Source organism: Blennius ocellaris (genome assembly GCF_963422515.1).
Source record: "Blennius ocellaris genome assembly, chromosome: 24".
In the NCBI taxonomy this organism is placed as follows: domain Eukaryota; kingdom Metazoa; phylum Chordata; class Actinopteri; order Blenniiformes; family Blenniidae; genus Blennius; species Blennius ocellaris.
In genome coordinates, this window is record NC_137673.1 from 3,632,008 (window position 1) to 3,643,353 (window position 11,346).

General features: G+C 44.9%; 2 protein-coding genes across 2 annotated transcripts; both read right to left on the reverse strand.

Annotated features, from left to right (window-relative positions):
• Positions 1-2,329: 2,329 nt before the first annotated feature.
• On the reverse strand, positions 2,330-4,384 carry LOC308147600 (fas apoptotic inhibitory molecule 1-like; the record flags this gene model as incomplete). The annotated part of the gene is made up of 4 exons (XM_080519849.1): positions 2,330-2,482; positions 3,776-3,825; positions 3,967-4,195; positions 4,268-4,384. The coding sequence occupies 4 exons, from the start codon at positions 4,382-4,384 to the stop codon at positions 2,330-2,332; spliced, it is 549 nt and encodes a 182-aa protein (XP_080375975.1).
• Positions 4,385-6,032: 1,648 nt separating this feature from the next.
• Positions 6,033-9,141, reverse strand: LOC308147409 (ras-related protein ralB-B-like). Its single transcript, XM_080519540.1, has 5 exons — positions 9,029-9,141; positions 7,787-7,955; positions 7,499-7,707; positions 7,244-7,418; positions 6,033-6,780 (listed from the first exon to the last, which is right to left on the reverse strand). The coding sequence occupies exons 2-5, from the start codon at positions 7,898-7,900 to the stop codon at positions 6,673-6,675; spliced, it is 606 nt and encodes a 201-aa protein (XP_080375666.1). The 5' UTR covers positions 7,901-7,955; positions 9,029-9,141; the 3' UTR covers positions 6,033-6,672.
• Between the last annotated feature and the right edge of the window lie 2,205 nt (positions 9,142-11,346).

Below are 11,346 nucleotides of genomic sequence, written 5' to 3' on the forward strand. Positions count from 1 at the left end.
TACACGAAAGACTTTAGGATAAAATACTACAACTGTGAATCAGAGGGACGGTTGGAACAACGGACGGATCAATAAAGGCTTTGAAAGTCTGTGAGAACTTGCACTACTTTCCCGTGGGCGATGCTTTGCACAAGGCATGAATTTCTCTTACTCTATTTACCAGATTTTAACTTATCAATCGGGCAGAAAACATGTGAGGCGGATGCACCAAAGCAGTGTAAAATGATTGTCGGCAAACGCACAATCAAACACCTATTTTAAATGCAAATACTCCAAAACACACGAAGCTTATTATTCAAACATGTGTGAGAATAAACAGACACACGTGATCCAACTAGTAAAATTGGTTGCTCAATAAGAGAAATGTGGGTTAAATTCAAACGCGAGACACACCGACGTGCCTGTAATTGTTATTATTGAGTTAACTGCTGCTTTACGATGAGCTGCTGGAGGTTTTGGGGTGAAGATGAGGAGGATGAGGAGGAAGGTGACCTCCACACACCTCACTTCAAGCCTCTTCTAGCGGTTTACCCCCACCGCCTCCTCCGCGGGTTCAATGTCGACGCGTTTGCAGCATTTTGCAGCCAAACAAAGCCGGTTCCTCCTCCCCCGGTGGAGCCTGCAGAGAGCGCTCCGAGCCGCCGCCGCCGCTGTCCGGCGGAGGCAGCTGTTCCCCCGCGGTGTGTCCCGGCTACAAGCCCCGGTGCGGTGACAGATGTGCGGCGGGGCTGAGTGGCGGGTACCGCTCCCCTCGCACCCCCGGGGCCGCTTTTTGTCGTGAATAAGCGACGCTCGCCGGCGTTTAAAGCGGCTTGTGCGGCCACTTTGGTGGAATAAGTGACCCGACGAGGAGGGCAGAAGAACGGCCTTGTTGCTAGGTGGCTAAGCTAACTAGCTGTAGCTTCCAGCCCGGAGGAGGAGGAGGAGGAGGGGGGGGGGGGGGGGTTAAGAGGGAAAAACTCACCGTTTTCCAGGCGAGAAAGTCGGCTTTACATAACGGCTGAGCGCGAGGCTAGGGTCCGGGAGAGGAGCACGAAGCGGCCATGAAGTGCTCAACCGGCCGGACGGACAGTCGGGAGCTCGGTTCTTGCCCCCGTCGGTCCCTCCGTGCGGTGTTTTGTCTCCGCTCCGGGACCAGCTGCGCCAAATCAAACGTCCTCAGTCCGATCGAAGCGCCCCCTCCTCCCGCAGAAACCGGTCCCGCCGTGCGTGGAGAGGAAGCGGGTCGCTTGGTTTACAGGTCGCCGCGGTCACACGCAGCCGTTCCCCCCTTCAGTGTGTGCGGCGAGGTCCATCCCGGGCAGGCTGGAGCCACTGTATCCCAGCCGGGGAACGTCGCTACCCGTCAATGTGTTTGGTCCCGGCACGGCAAGGTGCACAAAGCGAGCGCACACAATCCGGTCAGGCTTTTCAGACTAACAACACACGTACATAAATAAATAAACAAATCAGTCATAATATTATTGTTAGTAATACTATAAATATACATATAAACGTAATAATAAACGGAAAGACATAAAGAACAATGTAACAGGCATTTTTAGGTATAAAATAAAAGGTCATTTAATGATGAATCCGTCCAAACGTTTCTATTTTTCGTTATTTTAGTTTTTGATACGTAAAGTGTCTTTCAATGTAAAACAAATGCACTATATAAATTTCACACGTCATTATTGTTGTTACTATAACGTAAACATTTGATATTTGGAAACAACCAGTAAAGTAACCTGATAGTATTACAACAAAAACATGACCCTTGACCCCGATCAGCTCCCCAATGTGTATTAAATTATTTAATACACAAAAAAAAAGCTTTTCCACCAAGGAGATGAATAAAGTGTTATTAGTTCTATCAGTTATATAAGAATACAGAACATGTAATGAGTATCAACAGTTCAAAAATGCATTTTGTAACAGATATTTAAAAAAAACATGTTTCATTTTACACATTTATTTCGGATTAAAACAATACAATACAGAATGTCTGTTGCACAGTAAAATACATTGCAGCCAGTTTTGGTTGCTGAATAAAGCCGGCGCTTTATTTTTGAGATCCACACTTCCGTTTTGGCGCCATCCTCTGGTTAAGACACGCGGCTTTACTCGCGCGCATTCAAGAAGGTCGTTGCTGCGTGAAGGCGACGCAAAGAAAAAAATAAAAATAAAACTGGAGACATCATGTGGCATCAAAAGTGGGGAGAAAAATACTGCTTCTACGTCACATTTCCTTTTTTTGCGCTCAGCTCCATCCAGTTCATTATAAAAAGAGAAAACATCCACTATTGCAGGTTATTTATTTATTTACTGTGTGTATGTGTGTGTGTGTCCTCTACTGTGTGGATGCTGCCACTTTCTGTCCATCCAGCAGCAAACAGTGCACGATGCCGCTCTTCTTCCTCCCCCCGCTGCTCATGGCCTTGATACAACATTCATGTTCCCCCAGAGAGAAGAACGTCTCGGTGCCGTCGTCTACGAACTCCCCCTGTGGAGCCAAACACACCCAGGGGCACCGATCACGTCATGTTTACATGCTTTCATCCCGAAACATAAAAAAAAAAAAAAAAAAACGACCAACACAAAGATGTTTCACGGGTTCCATCTTTCATATGTTCTGGAACCATCCCACGTTCGAGAATTCTTTGAGAACTCAAAACTGTGGTATCGAGTTCCATCGCCTTCAAGAAATCTGCCTCGTCAAACTCTGGCACGTTCTAAAACGGATGCGTTCTACAACTCTTTCTTCTTCCAGAACCTTGAAGAACTTTTAGAACTCTGACGTATTCAACACAAACACCTTCGAGAACTTTCACACACCATGTAACTCCGAAAGTTTCGGGACTCTCCGGCACATTCTGGAACTCTCACCTCTTCGAGAACCGTCAGAAACTCTTGAACAAATTCGAGAGCAATGGCGCTGCATTGCACTCCGGCAAAATCTAAAACGGTCACCTGTTGTACTGGAGTACGACGGTTTGTATTCTCAAATTCTAGGATTGACACATTCTAGGACCCCAAGACATTCTAGAACTTCAACACCTTTTAGCACTCTGACACATTCTAGAACCCCCTCGACGTCCAAGAACTCTGATTTGAAAAGTTTGATACATTCTAGAGCTCTGATGCATTCTCTGACTCTCATGTTTGAAAAGTCTCACACCTTTTGGAACCCTGACAGATTCTCAAACCCTCGCCTGTTGTCCAACTCCGTCACATTCTTGGACTCTGAAACCTTCTAAAACTGTCGCACATTCCAGAACCTGAACACATAGAACTCTGACATTTTCCAGGACTGTCACACGTTGTGGAGCTCTGAAACGTTCCAACACAATCTAGAAGTCTCACACCGTGTGGAACTCCCACAAAGATTGTCGTGACCTGTTAGACGTTCTCCAGTTCCAGAAGCTTCCATCTCAGTGTTTGACGCAGCCGTGACGATTGACAGAAGGTGAAACGTCACATCAACCAACGAAGCCACGATGTATTTTGTCACTTTTTCACGTAAAGTCGAAGAACGAGGTCGGATTGATGCTTTTATTTTCAAAATCTGATAAACCTTAAGGAACTGAGACTATATTTAGCACAGCAACCTTGAAACAGGAGACGCATTGCGAGGGACTTACAACCGTTGTCTCGGCTAAAACGTCACATTGTCAGTTTCTCTCCTGTTCACAAAGTTCTGCGTATAAATGAATTCTTGAAATGTTCCATTTTCAACACTCTCGTATCTTGTGAAACTTTTACAGGAGACTTTTGTTGTGTTCAGCGTCATTCTCACCGTTGTGTCCATTTTCTCTCCGTTGCACCAAACGTCCATGGTGTCCCTTTCTGTGGGGAAACAAGAAAACCCGTCAGCACGTTTACGAGTTTGGAGTCGGTGTCCTGGAAAGACGTTTCCTCGGGGCACGGCGTGTGCTGCCACGTTTCTTTAAATAAACACGCTGAGCTGATTAAAGCTCTTCGCCTCACCGAGCACCACCCGGTAGTCCCGCTCCTCCACCTTCAGCAGCCAGGTCTTGGTGGTCTTGGCTCGGTTGTCGGTGAACTTCTGCAGGCTCTTGCCGTCCACCTCCAGCGAGTACTCGTAGGCGAAGCCGCTGACGGCCTCGATGGAGACGGTGGCTTTCGTCTCGGCGCTCCCCACCGTGAAGGTTTCCTTGCCGACCAGCTTGAACATCCAGTCTTTCCTGACCACCTCCTGTCAAAACGGCCCGGAACGTGAACGTGTTTAAGGGAAGCGAAGTGGAGACGTGCGGGCGGCGCGGCTCACCTTGCCGTTGATGTAGACCACGCGCTTCCCGGTGGTGGTGCCGTGAGCGAACTCGATCCGGAACACGCCGTCGCTGAGCGCCACCTCCCACACGGCGACCGTATCCCCACACAGCATGGCGGGATCCACGCTCTCCGGCGGCTCCGGACTCACAAACCCAGCGTCGCCGAGGTGTCCGCTCAGCAGCAGGTGTATTACCGTAAGAGGCTTAACGGCGTGAGCTCACTTTATTCTCCCGCAGATAATCAGGACGGGCTCTGGTTACTGTGTCAGCTTCAGTCGCACTCCTCCTTTCAACGCCATTTCTCAAACTATTTCACCACAAACTTGGACCAGAATCCCACGACTGGCAGGAGAATGTCGACCCCTGGTGGCTGGAGTGGTTATGGCAACAGCTATGGAGGGTAACTGAACAGGAAAACCGTTTTTCATCCCAAAAATATTGTTTATTTTGCAGGAAAGTGACAAAATACTAATGTAAAATTAATGAATAAATCATTATTTTAATGGTAGAATGCCATAGAAAGAATAAACATTTAAGTTCTGAAATAGCAAGAAAGTTACATGTTTTTCATGCGAAATAAAAACTATTATCTTTGACTAAATTAAGCTATTTTTTTTCACATTACTTCTTGTAAAGTGTTAATTATGGCGCTTTTCGTGAAACATTAAAATTTATTGGCCGGAGATGAAGTTTTTCTCAGGTTTTTTTGGAGGAAAAAAGTAAGTTAAAGCTGCGGCACCCTCCAAAACCTCGACACGGAGCCCCCATTAATCTGCCTCCTCACTGGATGAATGAGGAAGTTTTCTCAGTTGAAACCAGCAGAGGAAGAGGAGGAGGAGGAGGTGGAGGAAGAGCTGCTGCAGGTCAGACGAGTCCGACCAGATTCAAAGAGTCCAGATCGTTTCACAACATCGTCCCATAAAGCTGATAAGACCTTCAACTTGAACCTGCGTCATCGCGTTCGCCTTGATTTAGAAGGGAAACGACGAGGAAAGTCCAAATAAAGAGAATAAAAAGGGTCGTACAGATAAAATAGATAAAAATGCAAAAATACATTTAAAAAAAAGAAGAAAAAAAAAACCTTGAGAAAACGATCTCGCGTGAGAAAACGAGTCTGTCTGGAGGATTTTTCCTCACCTGAGGTGTCGAGTGTCAAACCCGCCGCGAAAAGTACCGGATGACAAATATTACTGAAACTCAACACCTCACCTGATCATTTCACAATCTCCTCGCCGTCTCCAAAGAATTTCACTCATTTTAAAGGGATGAAAAGAGAAAACGTGAGACAGATTAATTTCTCAAACTATTTCATTCATTTGGGATTATTTGAAATTGAGCTCACTTTTATACACAAAGTTAAATGATAAGAGATTCCGACACTTCTAAGTGAATGAGATCCTCAGCTTCCTGAAAGATTTCTTTTTCATACATTTTAATTCAAAATGCCTGAAAAATGAAGGAATAAACAGAAACACATCAGATCAACTTGAGGAAAAATTGTAATTTTAAAATGATTTTGTACATGTCTAAGTGATTCTTCTTTGAGGTTGAAGATGCAGGAAAGACGTTTAAAATGTGGTGAGTGCGACCTCTAGTGGCGAGGCTGATGATCTGCAAGCGGCGCGTCTCCAGGATTAAATATATTTTCTTATGGGTTCAAACTAGAAAGGGGCCAGATTCCTCCAACTTTGGAATTATATAATGGAATATAAATAATAATTAAATATAAAGAAAATGTATTAATTTACAGCAAAAAAAAGAGAAATTAGAAAAGTATTTTATTGTAATAATTCAACAAAAAAATACGTTTTTAAACATTCATACATAAATGTAAATTGTGATGATACACGTACATAAAAATTGAAAAATTGTAGTTTTGCTCCCCCTAAATGAAAAAGTAAGTTACATTTTGGTGAATATTCGCATAAACGTAAAAAAAAAAAATTCTGTTGAAATGTAAATTAACTGGCAGAAAGAAAAGACGCTCTGAGGCGGCGAATCAACACAAACGATCCTTTAGACTTTCCTGGTTTTATTACGAAACGGTGGCGAGTTTGAGTGGCAGTCGACATGAATACCAGGCGAGAGCGACCGATTGTCCAGAGCAGCTCCTCCGACACGCCACTACGGTGTCCGTCGGCGAGGTGGAGATTAAAGTGTCGTACAAAAGGAGTGTTTGGAAGTGTCACGATACGAGGAATGTGCGAGAGGAAGAGGAGACGCTGGAAGGAGGAGTTTTATTAAAGGTTGTGAGTGTTTTCAGGTTGTTTCCTCCTCCGCTGCTGCGTTTCGCTCCCGTCTGTCTTTTTATCCTGTGGTTTGATTTTTTAGTTTAGTTTTTTTTTTGTTTTGTTTTGTTTGTTTTTTCTGTATTTGGCACGTGGTCACCTGGGACGAGACTCTAAAGGATGTAGCAGCGCTTCTTCTTCTTCTTCCCGCTCGGCCCGTTCTTGTCTTTGCTCTCCGACATCTTCTTCTTCCTCACCTCACGCATGAGATCGAAGAAAACCTGCAGAGAGGAGGGAGAGATGTTGACGCCGTGGAAGACCAAAACACCCTAATGCAACCGCTATCTGGTCATTTCACGGCCTTTTGCACCGGAACGTGTCATTAAAATTGCATTTTTGTTGAGATTGAAGTCATTTCTGGTCAGAATTGTTTGGTTTTTGATGAAAATAGATATTTTTTCCATCAAACTTTAAAGGTTATCATGTCTCGAAAGAAAGATTCCGTTTTAATCCCAACAAAAGTCGATTTCCCTTTGAACCGTCACACACACACACGGCTGATATCCTCGACACACAATCAAAAGCTTGCAGTTCAATATTTGTTTTTGTACAGATGTATTTTCTCCTCCGCCCGTGTTTGACCGACACGCCATCAGACGCACAAACTCCCCGCCGACGATGCGCGGAGACGTCTGAGAACATTTGTAGGAAGCAAGACGGGCCGGCGTCGGGGCCGTGGCTCACCTTGTCCACGTTGGCCCTGGTCTTGGCCGAGGTCTCCACGTACTGGACGCCCCACTCCCCGGCCTTGGCGGCGGCCTCGTCGGCGGACACCTGCCGCCGCTCCTCCAGGTCCGACTTGTTGCCGACCACGAGGAGCGGGATGGCCTCCTCTTCCTTCACCCGCAGGATCTGCTCCCTGAAACACACAATGGAGGTCGTGAGGCGGGGGAGGGGGAGGAGGGGGGGAGGGGCCCGCGGACGGACGGCGGCGCCGACCTGAACTCCGACGTGGCGGTGAAGGACTCGTGCTCCGTGATGGAGAAGACCAGCAGGAAGCCCTCGCCGCTGCGGAAGTAGTTGTCCCTGATGGCGGCGTAGTCCTCCTGCCCCGCCGTGTCCAGGATGTCGATCTGGACGTCCTCGCCATCCAGCACCACCTTCTTCCTGTAGCTGTCGGCCTTCGTGGGCTCGTAGTCCTCCACGAACTGCCGGCAGACGCCAACGTCAGAACACACAGAGAGGAGAGGCGCCGGGGGGGGGGCTGATGGGAAAACGCCGCCTCACCTCGTCGTACATGAACTGCAGGGTGAGGGCCGACTTGCCCACGCCGCCGCTGCCCACCATGATGACTTTGTGGAGGACCAGCGACGTCTGGTTCTTGTTCTTCCCGGAGGCCATGACTCTGGTCCGGGTGCGTCCGCAGGCTCACAGCTCAGACCCCAGACCAGCAGACCTGCAGAGACCGGCAGGAGCCGCCGTGAACAAGCCGAGTCGACGGGGGGGGCCCCGGGTTTCCTGTGACGCGGCCGGAGTGTCTGATAAGGGCTGTTGTGATAAAGAGCTGCTGTAAATGCTGGGTGCTGCTGCAGACGACCTCTGCGGCGACCTTTCCTGCAGTGCGGGTGAACCGACATGAGGGCAACAACTCCAGACAGCTCGACCTTCTAAAAAATACCCATTGCTGTTTATTTCCTTTAGATTTAAACCACAATGAACTCACAAAAGTTACAAAAACTGAAATTTCACAATATTCCCACATGAAGAAAAGGTTGTTTCTGATTTGATTCTGCTCCAATGACATCAGCTTATAAAAAAAATTTATAATAATATATAATATTGTCAAATGTGTATTCTATTTAATATGAATGATAGAATTACATGTTTTTTCCGGCTTTTACACTGGTCAAGTTAGTCTACAAGTGTTGTTTTGGATGGTTTTTGTGCTGTGTAAGTCGTTCTTCGGTGTGATGTTGGGTTTATTGCTTCATTAAAGCAGCTTAAGGCGATCTAAACCTTTAAAAAGTGTAAATTCAGAGGCAGTGTGGCTCCAGGTTACGTTTTCTCTTAACTTTCCCCTGCAGTGTCGTGTCAGAGGCTGACTTCAGTGGGACGATCTCCAGCGGCTCCAGAGAGACAAGAAACAGCGTGAATCACCTGGAAAACTCTGGAGGATGGAGGGACGCGGTGTCCGGTGGGGTTTAAAGAGGAACTATAAGTCCTGCTGTCAACACTGAGCTTCAGCTTCCCCTCAGCTGACAGCTGGAAACCACTTTCTACACTAAACAGACGCTGCACTCAAGAGTCCCGCCCCCTCCAAGAAACAACGCCTCTGATTGGATAAAGCCGCGGGTGAGCCTCCCGCTATTGGCCGGAGGCGGTGTCACTCAGACGGTCAGATAGCTGGCTAGTGAAGCAGCCTCGGATAACGCTACCAGGAGGGAGTTTGGAGACTTAAAAACACTCCGCGGAGGAGCGGAGAAGAGTCCGGGCAGACGGAGGGGACAGACGGATGCTCGGCTCGCTCACCTGCTCCCGCGCTTTGCCCCGGTTCCCGCAGGGGTCCCGCAAACTCTCAAACTTTTGGAAGTTGTCGAGGAGACTCCGCGCCCCACCTTGTAGCCGGACTCTGGCGAAGATCGTCTCTGACCGGGAGGAGGCGTCACTCCTCAGCGTAACCATGGCGACGGCTTCGTCACGAGCCAGCAATGAAATAAAACCTAATACAAGTATACGGTGTTTATATTAAAATAATGTTTGGGTGATATAATTCCAACCATTTACACAAATACTTCTATGTTATGGGTGTGTTATGTTAAAGAATATTATTATTTGATTCAACAATTTAATCTAATTAGCCTAAAAGATAATCCCACAATAAGTCAAATAAGATATGAAATAAGACAAAAGTAGCCACCATTTACAAATCATCAAAGTTCTGTCGCCATTTTCATTTCTAAATGATTTTTCTAAAATCAAAAAGAAAGTTCTTCTATTTTGCATCATTTCAAAAAATGTATTTGTTTGAATCAGTGAAGATATATATCCGATCATAAAATATCACGTTTTCTTCCCATTTAGATTTATTCACCTTTTCATTTAGACATATTTTACTTTAAGTGTTATAAAGATACGTTCATTACGTAGTCATTTGGACAGATGTTTCATATAAAATATGAAGAGAAGATTAGTTGCTCATAAAAACAGAAATAAAAAAGAAGCGAAACAACAAACAATAAAAGGGCCGGAGTGAGACGTCTTTTGGTTGTCGGCGAAAACACTCTCCGGATATGACGTCATGGAGTCCCTCCTATGTATTTGACCGAACATGTTGAAAAAATTTAAAAATTGGAAACATTTCAAACATGAATTTACTAATTCAGTTTGGTAATATTGTAACTGTTTTACTCGAATTACCTTCACTCTCTTTGAAGTATTTCTGGTTGTTGTTGCATGAAAATCAAAACCCTTAATTTATGTTTGTGTAATACTGTCCACAAATCCCGTCACATTTTACCGAATGAATAAGAGCGAAATATTTGCAGAATAAATACTGTAAAAATCCATTTACTGCATACATAATTGGATGTTTTTCTCTTTATATGAACAAAAATAATATTTCAACAAAGGAATAGAACAATAAAATAAGAATAAATAATTTAATAAGCACACAAATCAGTCACGTTTTCATTAAACATCATGTTTTGAAACAACTTAAGGTTGTTGTGTGAAAGCAGAAGCTCCAAGACTGAGGCAGGACTCAGATTTCTCTCAAACATGCACATTTGGAATATTCATTAAAAAAAATAAACAGTTTACTTTGGAATTCATGCAAATCGATCAGATTCTTGTGTTTTCTCTGTGCAGTTTTTTTGCACTTTTTAATGCGTTTTGTTTATTATATGACAATTACTTGATTTTAGCGGTCAGAAACGACTTAAGTTTCGTCAACTGTGGATCCGGTGAGTTTACAAGATTGTAGTTTCCACATATGGACTGAGGATGGCGCCATTTCATTACTTCGCTCACTTGAGAAGAAGGCTGCGTTGATTTGAAGTGGATTTAAACGTGTTTTGTCTTGCAGTATTTATGGAAAAAGTCCGTTTCTTTTAGGAACTTCCCACCTCCAGACGTGGAGGTTTTGTCTTTGCTGTGATTTCAGGATTGCTGGTTCGCTTCAGCAGCCAAGAGGTCAAAGGTCAGCCGCGCTGGGAGTCTCGTGCAGCCTCCAGCTGATTTGTTTCAGAGTTTTTACTAACAAATGCGGCCGTCCGGACGTCCTGCCGTGTCCGAGCCTGTGGCCACAGGACGAGCTGTCGAGGATCGCATTTGACTGAAAATCTGGGCTCATTTGAATTTATGGAAATCAGCCGGGATGAACATGGAACGCTGCAGAGATCATCTCCACCTCATGTCTCCACCTCATGTCTCCACCTTGCTGCAACACTGCAGGCATGACAAGGCTCACATCACTTAAACGATGAACAGCGCGCCACACACGTCTTTAAAAGTCACTTTTAAAATGTAAAACGACATTAATAAAACATTATGGACACGTCTATTGACAAAATATCACTTTGACTCAAACTGATTTTTTTAATCTTTTGCACATTTAATGTTTCATCGTCTGACTTCATCAAGACGCTACCTATACCATTAAATATTCTAAAAAAAAAAAAAAAAGAAGTCACATTTAAAGCACTGAAAACAGCTCACAAAAGCATTAAACGAAACTTTTGGTGACTTGATTTCATAAAAAAATTAAAATCTGATTGTTAGTCCGACTAGTTCAATTTACTAAACGTCAGTTTCAAGCATAAAAACATTTGATAAACTAAAAGGTTTTT